This window comes from Panthera leo, chromosome C1 (genome assembly GCF_018350215.1).
Source record: "Panthera leo isolate Ple1 chromosome C1, P.leo_Ple1_pat1.1, whole genome shotgun sequence".
Lineage (NCBI taxonomy): Eukaryota > Metazoa > Chordata > Mammalia > Carnivora > Felidae > Panthera > Panthera leo.
In genome coordinates, this window is record NC_056686.1 from 48,405,320 (window position 1) to 48,424,938 (window position 19,619).

Here is a 19,619-nt window from a genome sequence, read left to right on the forward strand (position 1 = left end):
TAACTTAAGCAGCTTTATGGTATTCTCCCCCCTTAGCAAACACATTTCTTTGCCATGTCTGCAAAGGAAAATGTCCTTTTCCAATGAGCGACCGGGAGAAAATCAGCTCTCCTTATCTCGAGTAGGATCTATTTCTGAAGACACGAGGGCAGCAGTGTGGATCTCCACAGGTGTAGCCAGGAGCTGCCCTACTGAGGGGAAGGAAGGAGGCGCGAAGATGCTTGAGCCCGCCCTACTTAACGCTGGGAGCCCCGCGGCCTCCTCTGCCCTTGGGGCAGCGTGAGCTTCAGCCGCTACTTCGCCCAGCCGCGCACGCGCGCTCCCCGCCCCCGTCCCCACCGCACCTGCCAGGTCACAAACCCCTTCCCACCCTCCCGCGCTCCCTCCCGGAGGCTGTCTTGTCTCACATTGATTGGTCGGAGCCAAGACGGTGTGTCCAATCAGCAATCCCTCCTGCGCAACCTATCCCCGCTCTTCCCGCCCCCTCCCGCCCCGCACGCCCCTCTCGAGCACCTACTTTCTTTGTGACTGGTGCGCGCCCTGGTCACTCAGTGCGGCGGGAAGAGGTGTGCGGGATAGGGAAGGAGGGGGGGAGGACGGGAGGGGCGGGAGGGGCGGGGAAGGGGCAGGAGGGGGCGGGGCTCAGGTGCAGAGCCGCGCAGCCTGGCCGGACCCGGCAGGGGGCGAACGGCGGAGCGGGGCGGAGCGGGGACGGGGGCGTTGGCGAGGAGGGGGTTACGCCGGCGACGTCGGCCGCGCGAGGCTTCGCGCGTGAGCCGCGCGGGCGCTGGGCCTGGCTACCGAGCTTTCCCGGCCGGCGAGCAGGTCGTCGACGCCGGCTCCTGGCGGAGCGCGGGGAGGAGGGAGGTGTCGGTGTCAGCGGCGGCGTAGTCGACGGCGGCCCCGGCCATGGAAGAGACGCAGCCGCTTCCTCAGTCCGAGCTGCCGTTATGCGACAGCCTCATCATCTGGGTGAGTACGAGGGGGCGGGGGGCCGAGGGGCCGAGGCGAGTTGCCCCGGGCCCCCGGTTCTCCGCAGGTGAGCCTCAGGAGTAGCCGGGCCACCTGCGCCGCGGACTCGGCGCGTCGCCCTCCGAGTCTCCTGTCGCCCTTGACCGCGAGAGTGCCACCTGCGGGTCGCGGGGCAGGTGTGTACGTGTGGGTGTTGTATGTTTGTGTCTGGAGACTAGGGGCAGGTAAAGGGAGCTCCGGAGCTGGAGCCGGAGGAGGCTCGTCTTACTGCTTTGATCTATCTAGCTTGTGACAGCTGTGGCTGGAGCCAGGCGTCCATCCCCTTTGCTCTTCGCTGCCCCCATTTTCTTCTCCCCGGACTGCCGACTCTCTCGCCTTCTGTCTGCTGAACAGCTTTCCTGTACGGACCTCTGTGCCACTTGGGAGCGGAGGCCCTCTGCGAAACTCCCCTCCTATCCAAACCACTTTGCTCTGCTTGGACACAGGTGGCCAAGAGGTGGTTTTGGTTCCTGGATCAGAGCTCCTCCAGGACCTCCGATTCTGTAGAAGTCGTTTCGAAGGGATATTTGCACACATTTGATATGTTGGAGGTGGGGGCTCCTATTCCTTTTTTCTTGCTGCCCCCCCCCCTTTTCCTTCTCCAGTGGACAACATTTTCTTTCAAGAAAAAGACTTGGTATTTTCATTTGCACTTGGTGCGTGTTTGGTATTTCTAATTAATTTGTGTGGTATTTGGACAGACAGGATCTGCCCCCAGTATTCCCGTAAGTAAAACGATGTCTCACCTTTTGGAGGTGCTCAGCGATCAAAGAGCTGGCAATTCAGGTGTAGCTTCCAACCCACATTGGGCAAGGTTGGTGCTTGATGGTCTGTCCACAGGGTGCTGTTGATGGTGCCCATCCCTAAACTAGTTGTTTGGTTGTGTGTGGATGAGCGTGTGCATAATGGAATGTAAACAGACTGGATCAGGAGGTGGTATTCAGTTGATGCTGTTCTTTAGAGATCTCCTCATTTGAGTAATTCAAAACAGTGAGAAATCAGAGAAGGTTTCTGGCTGTGTATGAAGTCTATTGGAAATGACCGTGATTTAAAGCAACTTTTACAGTTTAGAGGTAAATAGCTTTGGTTATAAGTGGAATGCAGGTATATAGGGCTTCTGAGTTAAAAGCAGTTAGCTAACTGTTCATCTTTATTTTCATTTAGAGTAAGTATTGGCATTGAGATGCTGTGTTTTAAGACTCTCATGAAATAAGGCAACATTACTTTTAGCGATGTGTTTTGCTAAAACAAGTGACTAATTAAAGGGGGTATCCTAATCTGTTACATTATTGCTCTAAACATCTGACTTAAGTAGTAAACTTCGTCTTTGTGATGTCATTGACTTATATGAGGTGGTGAAGTAAAGGATGTTTTTGAATTGTATTGCAATGTTTTAAAATACTATGTACTATACCCATTCTTTTAGCCAGTATTTATTGATCAAGGCACTGCTGCTTTGTTCAAGGCACTGAGGAAGACGTATCAAGAATAATCAAGGAACTTTCCATTTTTTCTTGGAGTGGTAGGCAGAGCTGTGTATTTTTATAATGAGAGGCAAAATTCCTTAAAAACTGCAAAAATTCTATAGATGACAGAGTATAGTAGGTTATTTGCTTCTCCAGTTCTAAGGCTGCTGAAACACTGGAGAAAATGGAATTACTGTGCAGATTGTTGCCTTTAGAAATGCTCTACAGACAAATCTACTTGCTCCCATAACAATGCCCAGCTATATAAAGACTAAGAACAACCACACAGATCCCCTCACATTTCTCTTTGCAAACCTCTACCAGTACCCTGTTTGAACCCCCAACTTTTCTCCCCTCAGAAATATGATCTCCTCCTTATCTTGACCCTAGCTCTAGATCCCATCCCTTCTACCTCTTCTAAAACTTTGCTTTTTCATTTCACTCTTTCCTTTGGATCCCTCCTCTTTACACATAAACTTACTTAAATCTTCCCCATCTTAAAAAGAAAACAAAGAACCAACACTCCCTGTTAAAACCACACTCTATTTCCCCTTCCCTCTGCAATCAAATTATTTGAGTTTTGTATACTCATCCTTTATACTTGAACTTTCATTCACTTCTCAACCCACTGCACATGAGATTGTTTTCTTTTAGGCCTTCACCTACTGGATTTGGCAAACTCGTAACTATTCTTTATTATCCTTATCTTACTTGATGGTTCTTTTGTGAGATCATCTTCTGCCTTAGTTTCTTGGGTACCTGTCTCTTGGCTTCTCTTTACCTCTCCAGATGATTTCCAGTGAACGTTGGTATCTGTCTTTGCCTTTGCCAGCCACTGCATTGTTGATGTCACTCACTTCTCCAGGTTTTCCCAAACTCTCCCAATGCCCCAAGTCCTCCATGCCCACCATGCTGCACTGACTTTCTATTTCTTGAGGAATCTGGGCTTCTTAATTATACTTTCCTCTACCCAGAATATTCTCTGTCTAGTGAGTGACTGACTTCTTCTCACCATTCAGTTCTCAGATCTGTTGTCATCTTTCAGAGTCAGTAACAGTGAATGACTTACCTGTCCCCCAGTCCTATCTCTTTATAACCTGTCACCCCTTTTCTATGAGTCTGTAACACTTAACACTTTCTGAAGTCAACCTGTTTGCTCCATGGGGTCACAGCCCCTTTGTGAACAACAACTGGCTGGGATCTCTAATACAACATTGAATCAAAGCGGTGATAGTCCATATCCTTGTCTTGGTCCTGACCTCAGAGACCAGTATTTCACCATTAAGGATGTAGGTTCTTGTAGATACCTGGGGTAAACTTTTAACAGTATGATAGAGGATTGATGGATTTCAGCAAGTAGAAATCAGGGGAAATGAATTTTCTAGACACAGGAAGTAATGTAAATGGTCTCCTTCAGCAATAGATCAAAAAGAGGTAGTGAAGGCACATCCTTGTCATGATATCTCTCATTTCTTAATGTGCTCCCTACCGTAGTAAGTAATGTTACATGTTGAGGAGAAGTAGTAGGAGATAAAAGATTAAAAAGTTAGGATGGGGCTAAATCATGGAGGTGAGAAGACAGCTGGTAGTAAACTCTGTTCTTTCAGCACTAGACAGTGTTCTAGGACAATAGAACCAACATTAATAGAATTTGAGAGGTCATTAAGAAAACCTGATTAGTACAGAGATGCCTCTTTTGGCAGTTTTCTTTTTAATTTTATTTTTTAATTTACATCCAAATTAGGTAGCATATAGTGCAACAATGATTTCAGGAGTAGATTCCTTAATGCCTCTTACCCATTTAGCCCATACCCCTTCCCACACCCCCTCCAGTAACCCTCTGTTTGTTCTCCATATTTATGAGTCTCTTATGCTTTGTCCCCCTCCCTGTTTTTATATTATTTTTGCTTCCCTTCCCTTATGTTCATCTGTTTTGTTTCCTAAAGCCCTCATATGAGTGAAGTCATACGATATCTATCTTTCTCTGACTAATTTCACTTAGCATAATATCCTCCAGTTCCATCCACATAGTTGCAAATGGCAAGATTTCATTCTTTTTGATTGCTGAGAAATACTCCATTGTGTGTGTGTGTGTGTGTGTGTGTGTGTGTGTGTGTGTGTGTGTACACCACATCTTCTTTATCCATTCATCCATCGATGGACATTTGGGCTCTTTCCATTCTTTGGCTATTGTTGATAGTGCTGCTATAAACATGGGGGTGCATGTGTCCCTTTGAAACAGCACACCTGTATCCCTTGGATAAATACCTAGTAGTGCAGTTGCTGGGTTGTAGAGTAGTTCTATTTTTAGTTTTTTGAGGAACCTCCATACTGTTTTCCAGAGTGGCTGCACCAGCTTGCATTCCCACCAACAATGCAGAAGAGATCCTCTTTCTCACATCCTCGCCAACATCTGTTGTTGCCTGAGTTCTTAATGTTAGCCATTCTGACAGGTGTAAGGTGGTATCTCATTGTGGTTTTGATTTGTATTTCCCTGATGGTGAGTGATGAGCATTTTTTCATGTGTCCGTTGGCCATCTGGATGTCTTCTTTGGAGAAGTGTCTATTCATGTCTTTTGCTCATCTCTTCACTGGATTGTTTTTTGGGTGTTGAATTTGGTAAGTTCTTTATAGATTTTGGATACTAACCCTTTATCTGATATGTCATTTGCAAATATCTTCTCCCATTCTGTCAGTTGCCTTTTAGTTTTGCTGATTGTTTCCTTTGCTGTGCAGAAGCTTTTTATTTGGATGAGGTCCCAGTAGTTCATTTTTGCTTTTGTTTCCCTTGCCTCTGGAGACGTGTTGAATAAGAAGTTGCTGCGGCTCTTTTGGCAGTTATTAAGAAGTTATATTTTATGGGACACCTGGGTGGCTCAGTTGGTTAAACTTCTGACTCTCGATCTCAGCTCAGGACATGATCAGGACATTTTGGCTCAGGACATGATCTCATGAGATTGAGTCCCACACCTGGCTCTGCGCTGGGCATGGAGCTGCCTTAAGATTCTCTCTCTCCCTCTCCTGCTCCCCAGCACACACTCTCTTTTCCTCTCTCCCTCTCTTTGTCTCTCTCAAAAAAGAAAGAAAGAAAGAAAGAAAGAAAGAAAGAAAGAAAGAAAGAAAGAGAGAAAGAGAGGAAGAAAGAAAGAAAAGAAAGAAAGAAGGAAAAAAGTTTTATTTTATGATTTGGAACTCATCTTAAAATAATTCGTTCTTAGAAATGTTGTACTGCTACTTAGCAAAAAATTTAGAGCTGAAAGACAAATTTGGGCACCATTTACATGGTAGAGGGAGTATATGAGAGTTTGCAGTATTTGCATGAATATATATTTAATAAACTTGGCTTTGTAACATTTGGAAAATTAAAATTTTGGGACTTTACTTTCACCAATAAAATTAGAATTGAACTATATTTTTAATGGTTTTCTTAGTTCTTGTGTTCTTTGACCTTGACAGGCAGGTGAAGGAAAAACAAATGCCAAATATATGCCCAAAGGAACAAAAAATATTAAAGGCTGAATCATTGTTATGAAAATCTTAAAACAATAATCTTTCTGAAATGAATATTTAGAGGAGGAGAATATGAGAATAGAGCTGACCCAAAGTTGAAGATTTTGGCTGTCAGTTGGGAAGACCCCCCTTTCTTCCTTGATTTTGGTGACATTTATATTGAAGCAATTCAGGAACAATATTTCCACATTTTTGATTATTTGCGTTATTTAAAGATAAATAAGAAAGTAAGATTGATTTGCAAGAACCCTGTGGTTACTGATGGAAGCCCTGTCTGCCCCTTTTGGGCCACTCACCAAAAAGACTTCTGCTTCTTTACCTCTGTGAAGAGTAGTGTGAAAGAGGACAGTTTCCTTTGTCCCTCTGCTTTGGCATCACTACCCACACTGAGCTTTTTAATTTATTCACTCTTCTTGGTTATAAAGCCTTTCTGTTTGGCCAAATGAAATTACATTCTGTGTTATCTAATTTATTTTGCAACTAGTTTAAGAACTTTCAAGAGACACTCCAATTAAAATTTTTTTTTAATGTTTATTTTTGAGAGGGAGAGAGAGAGAACACAAGTGAACGAGGGTCAGACAGAGGGGGGACGCAGAATTGGAAGCAGGCTCCAGGCTCTGAGCTTTCAGCACAGAGCCCGACCCTGGGCTTGAACCCATGAACCGTGAGATCATGACCTAGGCCGAAGTTGGATGTTTAACCAACTGAGCCACCAAGGCTCCCCGAGACACCCCAATTTAAATCCATGTCTAAGAGAAGGAAAAATTGATCTTAATCTGGACTTGGTGGTCAATGAGGCAATACTTAGTATATGTACTACTTTTACATATTTCTTTACTATTTTGCTTAATATTCTGTGCTTCTTAAATCATTCTTTTAAAATAACTAATCCTATCCATTTTGTAAAAAGCTAATGATATAAAATGTAAGTAGGAAGGGTTGAAAAGTGGGAGCCACAGTTTACCTGCAAGTATATGATTGTCTTCTTTTTAAAGATGCCCTAACCCTGGGGTTTCTCTTTCCTGTGCATCCACTTAGTTGCAAAATCCTGGTTATTTTATATTTTAAATTCCATGAATTTATTCTGTCCTCTTGGTCAGCGTTACCCTATCTGTAAGCCACCTGTTTTATCAACAAGACTATTACAGGAGCCTTCTAACGGACTCAGGTGTAAAAGTTACTCTCTTCCTTTCTCTGTGTCAGTATTGTTGCTATCCTAAATATGCTAAAGTTATCACTCTCTTTCTTACTGTTCTTCAGTGATTCATCATCATCCAGAGCATTGGTTCTAAAAAATTGATGTGCATAAGAATTGCTGGGGCAGGGGCATGTGAGTGGCTCTGAAGGTTAAGTGTCTGACTCTTGATCTCAGCTCAGGTCATGAGTTCAAGCCCCACATTGAGCTCCACACTGGGCATGGAGCCCACTTAAAACCAAACAAACAAAAAAGAATCACTTAGGCATTTTCTGATTTAATGTGTCTAGAGATTCTGATTTGTATTGTTCTTAGACCCCAAGCTTTGAGGAACCCCGAATCATAACTAATTGCTAACAGCTGCTGAGCTTGTACCAGGCGCTGATCTAAGTTGGCTCTGCTTGCTAATTCTCTCAACCATCTTGTGAGGTAGATACAAACTATTCTGCTGTTTCCCATCATAAGGATGATACCATCAAGGGTAAGTCCATGCTTCTTGTCATGGACCTCCAGAGTTCTGACCCATATCTGTTTTCTTACCTGCCCCCCCCCCTTTGTTGTCACCTCTTCCCCGTTCCTCTTTGCCCTGAAAATCCGGTAATACTGAACTGTATGTTGCCTAAAAATACCATTTCTTTTCAGGTATTTGTGCTCTTATTATATTCCTATTTCCTAAAGCTTCCTTCCCTTGGTTCTTTCTTTACTCAAGACCTTCTGTTCAGGAATCATCTCTGAGAAGTATTTCCTAAATACAAACCCTAATTAGTTAACTCCTGTCTATTTCTGAATGATTTGTGCATACTATAGTCATGAGACTGGGAATGGCATTTTCTAGAAATAATTTATGTCTTTTTCTCCTGTCCTTAACTCTTGATTGCAACTGCTTGAGAGTAGAAAACAGGTGATTTTCTTTTGTAACCCCACGGTGCCCACATAGAGTAGGATCTCAGTAAAGTATCTTTGTGTACTTTCAAAGTAACTGTAGCTAGCATTATTTGTCTGTGTCATTCTTCCATGTGTATTACCATAATGGAGACTTACTTGTAGAATCTCAAACAGAACCGCTAAAGGTGAATCATGGAGGGGAGAGACTTTTGTCAGATTAAGATAGTTAAGTGGCAAATTAAGGAATTATAATTGAATAGTAAAGGAGATAAATATATGTAGGAAAAGAGAATCATAGTGTATTTAATTTAAGATCATTATGGGTTGAGATTAGACTTCTAGGAAATATATGACCCATTGTAGCTCTGCTGTAATTTGCTTTTCAAAAATTCTTGTCTTGTATTTGCTTTTTAGAAAAAGACGCCACAGTTTCACTTCTCTTTTTACCATGTACATGAATGTTTAACAAATAGAGATTCGACAAGAATAATATGTAAAGCCAAACTAAATAGAAACAACTTGATGTGGTGGGTGGGCCCTGGACCATTCATGCCCTGAGACTAATTGTTGGATGGCAGGCTGAGGTCCTGCCTTATTTCAGGCCTCACTGGTTAATTAAGTAGTTTTAGACTTGACATTTCTAGGCTTTGTTGTCCTACCAAATGATGTGAGTGAAATTTTAAGTTGACATAATAGGTTACCTTAAAGTCCTTTCTGATGTTATTCTCCTAACAACGAACACAATATAGTTGATCTTAAGGTCTGTGCATCTGACTCTCAGAAATTCTGAAGTACTTCCTACATTGCATCAATATATTTGACTGTTTTCGGTGTGATTATTTGAATTGTTAAGTGTTTATGTTTGTAAGACTATTACACAGCCACGAAAACTTGTTAGTATAGTTGCATTTGTTCGGCCCAGTCTGAATTTAAACAAAACAGGACAATTTATAATTATTTTTCTCTGTCGTGTTCATATGTTTGGGGAGGGGAGTTGGTAACACCACCCTGTAAGGATAAAGGAACAGTAAAGTCATTTGCTCTGTGTCATTTTAGCTGCAGACATTCAATACTGCCGCACCTTGTCAAGATGTCAAACAGCTGACTAATGGAGTTGCCATGGCACAAGTTCTTCATCAAATGTAAGTAGTAGTCCAGACTCTTTTTGAAAGAATTGTAAACCCAATACCAAGGAAGAAAACTTAGCCTTGTATTCTAAAAGTTGCTGAAACTTTATCCTATTAAGTCGTGACAGGCATTATTACATCTAGGGCACAGGAAAGTTCACCACCTGATTCTTCCTTGCTTGTTCACAGAGGTAATCTTAATTAAGTGAGCAAACACGATTATTATCTAGCTAAGAGATTTTCATTTTAAACTTGTCCTGGTCACATTCACAAACTACAGTAACTGGAAAAGAAGCCGTTTTAAGGAATGGTATAATTGCTTATGATTTTTTGAGTTACTTTACTATCATTGGAAGGTATCAATGCATGGAGATTATTATTTTAGAGAGAATTGAAGTATATAATACTGGATTTGGAAAAAATATTAAATTTTAAAATCTATATTTGAGTTAAAAGTAGGAATTCTATGACTCTACCAATAATAAAATGAGGTATAAATGAATTTTGAAATCACAAATATTGGAGAATCTTAATAAAACGATTCTATTTGGATTAGGCCCATTAGATATAATTATATAGTATCAAAAGTTCCTAAGTCCATTATTTCATAATTTTTGCCAAACATTGTGCAATGATTACGGTTATAACATCTGCAATATGAGCTCTACCCTTAGTAGGAACAAACAGGGCTAATTTATTAATTGATAGCCCTACTGATTTTGTATTAGCTTACTTTTATGATAATGTGTCTTCCATGAGACCAGAATCCTATCTCTGCTATTTGTTTTATAGTCAGAGATGTTTTTTTCAGTGGTTGCCATCATTTTGTCAAGGTTTGTTGTGATTGACATTGAAAACCCTGTAGATGGGTTTGCAGAAATTCCTTATCACCCTCAGAAAAACAACTCAAAGTGTCAAAATTGTAGTGACTTGGAATTTTCAACATGATCTAATGTGAATAGACAGATTTTATGGTTAACTCAAGATTAATACATTAAGAGACAAACTTAACATGTTAACTTTTTTTTTTTGGCAGTCATTCTAAAATATGCCTTTCTCCCTTCTTTTCTCAAACATGTTTCTTAAACATTTTATTTATTTATGCCCTGATTAGTTTCAAAGTGATTTAATTGGTCAGAACCAAGCATTCTGGATATGACCCTTTATTGATGATGTGGGAAAGTTGTCATTATTTTTTATTGTTAGAATGTGCCCCTTGCCTTTTGTTATTGCAGTATGTTGTGGGTATTGGTGTAGATGGAGCTACATTGTGGTTGGTATGGATGTAAGACTGGTACGCATTCATTGACTTCAACAGTGCCATCCAAAGCTGTTATTTATATGTATTGTGGTAGCTCTGGTAGCTTTTATACTACAATACAATAGAAGAGACCTGTTTTTACTGTGATATGATGCAATGGCTCTTTGTCTCCCTGTACTCTACCACTGTACCTGATGTTTATTATTTTTTTTATTTAAAAAAAATTTTTTTAGTGTTTATTTATTTTGGGGAGACAGAGAGACAGAGTGGGGGAGGGGCAGAGAGAGAGGGAGACACAGAATCCAAAGGAGGCTCCAGGCTCTGAGCTGTCAGCACAGACCCCGACACGGGGCTCGAACCCACGAAGCATAGGATCATGACCTGGGCTGAAGTCGGATGCTCAACCAACTGAGTCACCAAGGAGCCCCTGTACCTGATGTTTAGAGTAGGGTCAGTTCAAATTTAGTTAAACTCTACCCTTTATCACTAACTCATTTTCCATAATCTGTTGGATTCTGCTGTTACTGCCAAACCTCTGGCTCTCTGATTTTCCTTTTTTTCTTTTCCTTCTCTCATTTGTCTCTTGTCTTCTAATGGCTTTTCTGCAAGAATAATAAAATAGCCAAACAATCAGAAAGCTCTCTTTCTCCATAAAACATATGACAGTGACCTAAAATTGGATTGAAACCTCTTTTTTTGCTTTGCCTGTTTTGGCATGTACTTAGCTGTCTTAGTCTCCTTATCATCCAAGAATTATTTAAACTTTATTTTTCTTTTGAATCCCCTTCTAGTTTTATAGCTTTCCAGAAGTCTGGATCTGGATAGTGAAACTTAGAAGCATACATTTTTCTCTAGTTGAATCAGTATATCATATTGCTGCTAAAAGGGCACATTTTACCATATTTCTCTGAACACTCAAAAGCACTTTGTATATGTTACATTCTGTTATGAATTGCATTGATTACTATTGTGACTCACATCAAATCACATCAAAGTTGTAACTGAAGATGAGAAGGGAAATTCTGCTTTCTAAGGAAGTAGCAAAATTTAATGAGTAATTATTATTTACCTGAAGCAAGTATGGTAAATAATAAATCTTAAAAATCAATGCCCAAACTATATGACTTAGACTTGGAGAGTCATGGAATTATTGCTAGGGTTTTACAAGTCCTTAATTGTTATCTTTGGCCTGAATACTTTTAAAAATATATGTAGATATTTAAAGAACACATGGGGAGAATCTATAATTACAGCTGCATTAGTTTCCCAGGTACCACAGAGTGGGTGGTTTAAATCAACAAAAATTTGTTTTCTCTTAATTCTGGAGGCTAGAAGTCCTACATCAAGGTATTGGCTGGGTCATGCTCTCTCTGTTGCCTGTAGGGGAGGATCATTCCTTCCAGCTTTCGTACCACCATCCCCCCTCCACCCTCCCCACCCCCCCACCCCCCTATTCCCAAGTCTGTGGCAGCATGGCTCCATCTCTGTCTCTTCTTTGCTTGGTTGTCTTCCCTCCATGTCCGTGTCTTTGTGTCCTCTCCTCTTCCAGTCGTATTAGTAATTTAGTTTGATCTCATCTTAATTTGATTGCATCTGCAATGACCCTGTTTCCAAATAAGGTCACATTGACAGATATTGGGGGTTAGAATATGAACGTGTTATTTTGGAAGATACAGTTCAACCCACAACAACTATAAATACTATAGCATGTGACTTCCCCCAAAAGAAAGGCTTAATTTGGCCACTTTAAACAACAGATAACTTCTCTGCTTATTTCTTTTGCCTGTCTTGACTAGACATTTTTGCAAGAGGGAAAAGAGAGAGAAGAAGAATGTAGAAACCCAGAGACCTCAAGTACCATGCAGTTATCTCTTCATTCATTCAGTCAGATATTGGAGTATTTGAAATGATGAATCATGATAGCCAACATCTGAGTATTTACTAAGTTATAAGCCATTGTTATATACCCTACGCATATATTATTTCATTTAATTTTTACTGTTCTGTGAGGTAGATATTCCTCAGTCTATACATGAAACAGAGGTTTAGAGAGGTGAAACAACTTTGGTAAAATCAAATAACGAGTTAATAGCAAAGCCAGGATTGGCATAGCTTTGGCCTGACTCTAATACCTGTGCTCTCAGTCAGCTGTAATCCGTGAAATCTAGTATCTTGACCTTCTCCTGATAGATTTTTACTTTGGGGTCTTAATACATAAAAGGTCAGATGTGCATGCCCAAAGTACAGATCACAATTTCATGTGTTAACCACAGTAGGCCTTTTAATTGTCCAAGAAAAACTATGTCAGGGTGTCTCTTGGAGCAAAACAACTATGTTGTGTATAGTAACCGGCAGTTGTTAATTATTGCCTGTGTTTAGTTGGTAAAATTGTTGAAGACAAACACTATGAGTGCAGTTAAATAATTTTATACTCATTCCTACTTACTTTTGTTAGACAACAATTGGACCATATTTTGCTTCCTCAGTCTTATGTCCCCTCGAGTTTCACTGAAGTTCTGGGAAGGATGAGAAAAGGAGCTAATTGTTCAGGCCAGGAGTCTGGTTAAGACGTGTAGATGTGGCAGTGCAGAAGTGTAAGGAAGGATATGTCCAGAGTTACGAGGTTGGGTATCAAGGGGAAGGTTGGCTGCCGTTACAAATGTTTCAGAAGAATGACTTGTTTATGAGAAAAGGAAGAAGGCAGAAGTTACAAAGTATTTCTCAGAGTGTTATAGGCTGAATGCTGGCATCCATTCCAGATTTCTGTGTTGAAGCCCTGACCCCCAGTGTAGTAGCTGTATTGGAGATGAGGCCTCTGAGAAGCAATTAAGGTTAAATAAGGTCATAAGAGTGGGGCCCTGATCTGATAGGATTGGAATCTTTGTAAAAGAGACATCAGAGAGCTCACTCTCTGTGAGCACACCAAGAAGAGGTCATGTGAGCACACGGACAGATGGCAGCCACCTACAGGCCGAAAGAAGAGAGCTGAGAACGAAACCTACCTTGCTACACCATTTTGATCTTGGGTTTCCAGCTTCCAGAGCTGTGGGAAGTAAATTTCTGTTATGTAAGCCACCCAGTCTGTGATCTTTTGTTATAGAAGCTTGAGCAGACTAAGACGTAGGGCTGAAGTTGATTTGGAGTAGAAAGAAAGACAAGGAGGAACACAAGATAAAAGGAGGAAAGCTAGAAGAGGTTATGTCTAGATCCATATTCTAGAGGTAATTAGAACATAATTCTAGAAGCATATATAATGATATCTTTTAGAAGACTTGTGTAGTAGGGTTCTCCAGAGAAATAGAATTAGTAAGACATGGATATATACAATAGGATGGACACACACACACAAACACGCACAATGCACGCGGGACAGAGAAATTTGTTTTTAGGATTGGTTCACATGATTGTGGAGGCTGGCAAGTCCAGAATCCACAGGTCAGGCCTGCAGGCCAAAGATCCAGGAAAAAGTGGATGTTGCAGCCAGAGTCCACAGGCAATCTCTTGGCAGAATTTACTCTTTCTTGAGGGGGGTTAGTCTTTTTCTTAAAGGCTTCAATTGACTGGATGAGACCCACCCACATTATGGAGGGTAATGTGTTTTATTTAAAGTCTACTGATTTTTTTTTTTATTAAAAAAATTTTCTTTAATGTTTATTTGAGAGAGAGAGAGAGAGAGAGAGCGTGGGCAGGGGAGGGGCAGAGAGAGAGGGAGACACAGAATCTGAAGCAGGCTCCAGGCTCTGAGCTGTCAGCACAGAGCCTGATACAGGGCTCAAACTCACGGGCTGTGAGATCATGACCTGAGCCGATGTCAGACACTCAGCTGACTGAGCCACCCAGGCGCCCCTAAAGTCTACTGATTTTAATGTTAATCTTATCTAAAAAAGTGCTTTCATAGCCACATCCAAGCATGTTTGAACAAAAACTGGGTATCCTGACCTAGCCAAGTTGATACATAAAATTAATCATCACAACTGGCTTACCTCTTTTACTTAATCTGATGTCGAAAGAAATGAATTTACTTTGATGACAGTTTTGACTTATTAGTAAATCAGAATTTTCAGGCAAGTGCTTGGTTAGAAATACACCATTCATATATTGAGGCAAGTCATTTTGGTAATTGTAGCCTTAGTATCTGGGAAAAGTTGAATATAATTAACATTAATTTGCTCAAAAGGAAATGGTTACATATTCCACATAGATGAATTAGAAATGAAGTCATTTTTGGTTACCCAGTCAAAGCAATATCTTCTGTATTAGAACATCTGAGGCAGAATGATTTGTGGAAAGCTAAGCACTGTGTTCTAGTTTTAGCTTTTCATTTTTAAATTCAAGTTTGGAAGAGGATCCCTTTAATTTCTTCCCTCACTTTTGTTGGCTTATGTGTAAAGTGAAAATCTAGACAAGACCTTGAAAACCTCTTCTAGCACCATTCTGTGATTTTATAGTGTTTAACTCTTTACAAAAAAAAATTTTTAATGTTTATTTATTTTTGAGAGAGAGAAAGAGAGACAGAGTGCAAGCAGGGGAGGAGCAGAGAGAGAGGGAGACACAGAATCCGAAGCAGGCTCCAGGCTCTGAGCTGTCAGCACAGAGCCAGATGCGGGGCTCGAACCCTTGAACCGTGAGATCATGACCTGAGCTGAAGTCAGACGCTTAACTGACTGAGCCACCCAGGCACCCCTGTAGTGTTTAACTCTTAAAGAATGTCTCACATTCTCCTTTGAGTAGAGTTTTTGTGCTCTTTACTTTCCTGCTTTAATAGCTATTTCCCTGAGAGTCATGGTAGTAAATTATTCATCTTTATATTAATCTTGCTCAGTTCCTTACTCAGAGCAAGCATCCAAATTTTTGTTTAGAATATGTATGATCTATTAGTGTAGTTCACTATATAGTCAAATGTTATTCTTTAAAACCTTATTAAATACATAAAAAATCAATATAGCAATTCATTGTCCTGGCCTCCCATGTTAATATGACTTCATGAGTTTAGAACTAAACTGTCCTTGTAGACTTCTCATTACACTCATTCTCCTCAGTTACAGTCAAATAATTTTGGCCTTTTCTATATACTAGTATGATTTGGGGCTAATTACATAGCTTCCCTCATCTTCATTTCTTTGAAGAGTAAGATTGAGGATAATCATAATCCTTTTCCAGTGACTACAATATTGAAAGTTGCAATATGGAAAAACATCAAGCCCAGTGCTTGATACAGAATAGACATATTAAAATGTTAGTTTTAATTTCTACCTCCCCCCCTTTAGGATTGGGTTTATACATCTTCCTGCTACCAGAGTGTCTTGTATGAGATATTCAGTAAATGTTTATTAAATTGAAGATGCTAATGAATTAAGTAATTTATTATGAGAAATTCCAAAAGAAATCCTTAAGAATCACTAAAAATTCGGGGGGTTCAGTTAAATAATGTTTGCTATTCGTATTAAGGACAGGCTTTTAGATATAAAATAACTTTATTGATTTAATTTAGTACTTTCCATGCAACAAAAACATTTAAATGTTTTGCATTTGTGTTTTCATTTCAGAGATGTAGCTTGGTTCGATGAATCTTGGTTAAGCCGAATTAAAGAAGATACGGGTGACAACTGGAGAATAAAGGTATACAGAATGAGCAGTAGAAGCACTTAACCCAGACAGTGATGTTAAAATTAGCACTAAGCTCAGCTAAATCTTTTTTTTTTTAAATTAATTTAAGGGTGCATTTTATTGTGTGCAGTTTGTTTTGACACATGCATGTTCTTAGGTAACTACCATCATAATTAGATGTGGAACATTTCCATTAACCCAGAACATGCACTTACGTCCTTTCCCACTTGATCCCCACTCCTCGCTTGGCCCCGTGGATCTGCTTTCTGTCACTGTAGATTTCTAGAATTCTGTATAAATGGTAACGGACATTATTTACTTTTTGTTACTCTTTGTGTCTAGCATCTTTCACTCAGTGTGATGTTTTTGAGACTTACCCATGCTACCTGTATTAGGAGTTATTTATCATTATAATTATTTTCCTGAGTAGTATTTCATTACATTGATAGTCTACAATTTGCTTGCCCATTCACCTGTTAATGGATGTTGGAATTGTTTCAGTTTTTAGCTACTATGGATACAGTTACAATGAATATTTAGTATGAGTCCTTGCGTAGACATGTGTCTAATTTCTCTTAGATAAATTCTTCAATGTGATTGTATCTGGTTATGTAAGTATATATTTGATCTTATAAGAAACTACCAAACTGATTTTGTTTCTTCATAAGTCAGTTTTGTTGTGTATTATAGGGCATTTGTGTGTTTCACTTAGGTCGTCCAATTTGTTGGCATACAGTTCTTAACTTGTTATTTTGCTAATATAATATTTGCTAATATAATATGCTGGTAACTCTGTGATCTTTAGTGATGTATCCTCTTTCTTTCCCGATGTTGGCAGTTTATGTGTTTTGTCTTTTTTTTCTTGAGAAGTTTGATGTTTTTCAAGTTTTTTGTTTTTTGGTTTTTTTTTTTAAGAACTAGCTTTTGCTTTTTATATATTTCCTCTCTGTGTTATTTCCTTTCCTTTACCTACACCTTCTCTTCTTTCTTTATGCCTTAAAGTAGAAAATTAAATCATAAGTTTTAGGCACCTTTTTTTTCCCCTAATTTAAGCATTGCCTTACACATCTCACACATTTTGACATTCTATGTTAGTATTTTCATTCAGTTTAAAATACTCATTAATTCCCCATGTGATTTCTTTTGACCTACAGGTAGATTAGAAGTAGATATTTCAAATTATAAATGTTTGAAGATTTTTTAGGCACCTTTTTTATATTTATTGATTTCTAATTTCCATTTTTGTTTGATAACGTAACTCCGTATTGAGAAATTCTTTTACATTTATTGAGGCTTATTTTATGACCTAACATATGGTCTGTTTTGGTGAATGTTCCATGTGCCCTTGAACATGTATTCTGCAGGCAGATTATATCAAACTTACTGATAGTTCTGTTGCATCTTTTATATCTTTATTGATTTTTCTCTGACCATACTGTCAGTTATGGAAGAGGAGTCCTTAAATCTCTTAACAATGATTGTGGATTTATCAATTTCTCCTTTTAGTTCTGTTAACTTTTATCATGTAATTTGAATCTCTTGTTAGGTTTCTATACATTATTTTTTAAATGTCTTCTTGGTGAATGAATCTACTTATCATTATGAAAGACTTTTTTTTTTTTTTTTTTTTAATCCCTGGCAATATTCCTTGCACTGAAGTCTAATTTGTCTGACATTAATGTAGCCACTCTAGTTTTATGATTATTTCTTGCTTTAGTGTATTTTTTTTTATTCTTTTAATCTGTATCTTTATGTTAGGTCTCTCATGTACACATCTAATAGTTGAGTCTTCCTTTTTTTATCCATAGAATATCTATTTTTTTAAGTTTGTATTAAAATTTATTTATTTATTTTTTTTTTTAAAAAAACTGAGTTGAATCCTCAGCAGCTTTTTTTTTTTTTTTTTTTAAGTTTATTTATTTTTGAGACAGAGAGAAACAGAGCATGAATGGGGGAGCGGCAGAGAGAGAGGGAGGCACAGAATCGGAAGCAGGCTCCAGGCTCTGGGCCATCAGCCCAGAGCCCAACGCGGGTCTCGAACTCACGGACCGCGAGATCGTGAACTGAGCCGAAGTTGGACGCTTAACCAACTGAGCCACCCAGGCGCCCCTGTATTAAAATTTTTTTAGTGTTTATTTATTTTTGTGAGAGAGACAGACAGAAAGACAGACAGACAGAGTGTGAGCAGGGGAGGGGAAGAGAGAGAGGGAGACAAAGAATCCAAAGCAGACTCCAGGCTCTAGCTGTCAGCATAGAGCCCCACGTGGGGCTCGAACCCACGAACTGCGAGATCATGACCTGAGCTGAAGTCAGACGCTTAACCAACTGAGCCACCCAGGCCACTCCTGGTTTTGTTTTTGTTTTTGTTTTTAAAGAAAATCTTCCATTTTTTTCTTATATTCCTATTTTCATTTAAATCCTTGAACATTATTTCTAAGCTAGCAGTTTTAACATTATTATCTTCTAATTCTTTCATCGCTCATTTCTGGGCTTGTTTCTATTGACTGAGATTTCTCCTCATGATCCATGTTTTTTTAATGATCCATATTTTCCTGCTTCTTCACATATATATGTAGTAGTTTTTTATTGGATGCTAAACAGTGTTTGGATGCTAGAATTTCATTGTTGAGTGCTGGATTTTTTGTTTTTCTTCGGAGAGAGTCGGACTTTGTTCTTGCAAGCAATTAAGATACTTATGAATCAATTTGATCCTTCTGAAGTTTTGGGTGGGAGGCAGATCTAGGGTTATCTTTCTTCTAGGGCTAGTTTAGACAAACTACTAAGGTATGACCTTTTCAAAGTCTTTAGTGAATGCTTGTCTATAGCATTGTCTCTTCACTCTGGCTGGTGGGAATTTCAACCATTTCTGGCCTTGTGTAATCTTTGGAAATTATTCAGCTTAAATTTCCCTGGCTTGTTTTTGCCTTGGGAGTTATTCTTGACTGGGGAAAAAATGGGGAAAAAAGTGAAATTTTTTTTGTTGAATCTCACTGAGTTTCTCTCGTGCACATGCGAATTAGTATTCAGCTGAAAGACACAAAACACTGTGTAGATTTCCGGAGCTCTTTTCCTCCATAGTGCTCACCTCTTCATTTGTCTGCCTACAAAGTCTAACTACCTTGACCTTCCTGAACTTCTGAAGTCTAACTCCTCAACTCAAGGAGAACTTCAGGCTTTGTTCAGGTTCTACCACTCCATTCCATGGAATGAAAATCCCCTCCAGAGAGAAATCTTGGACTAGAGTTGGACTCATCTTTTTGTTTTCCTTCTCTCAGAAATTAGAGTTCCATCCTGCCCAATGGCTAAAGCTTGGAAACAGTTGTTTCTTTGTATTTTGTCCTGTTTTCTGTTGTTTTTGGCAAGAGAATAAGTAGAAACCTTGGTACTCATTCATGACTGGAGGTGAACATAGTCAAAGCTAAATCTTTAAAGTTGTACTTTTCTTCATTGCGTCTCATTTTGAATAGAATCGCCCTGGTTAACCTATGTAAGCATGAAGACATTTTTAATCAAACTCCGATTAAAGCTTTCATGTTTAAAAAATATCATATGCTTGT

The 19,619-nt window shown here is 39.5% G+C and overlaps 1 protein-coding gene across 1 annotated transcript in view; it reads left to right on the top strand.

Annotated features, from left to right (window-relative positions):
• Window positions 1-499: 499 nt before the first annotated feature.
• Window positions 500-19,619, top strand: part of HOOK1 (hook microtubule tethering protein 1) — a 70,868-nt gene continuing 51,748 nt past the window's right edge. The window contains exons 1-4 of the mRNA XM_042951879.1: window positions 500-566; window positions 826-972; window positions 9,124-9,209; window positions 16,002-16,074. Of these exons, the coding sequence (XP_042807813.1) occupies window positions 910-972; window positions 9,124-9,209; window positions 16,002-16,074 (222 nt within the window). The 5' untranslated portion in view covers window positions 500-566; window positions 826-909. The remainder of the gene's footprint in view (window positions 567-825; window positions 973-9,123; window positions 9,210-16,001; window positions 16,075-19,619) is intronic.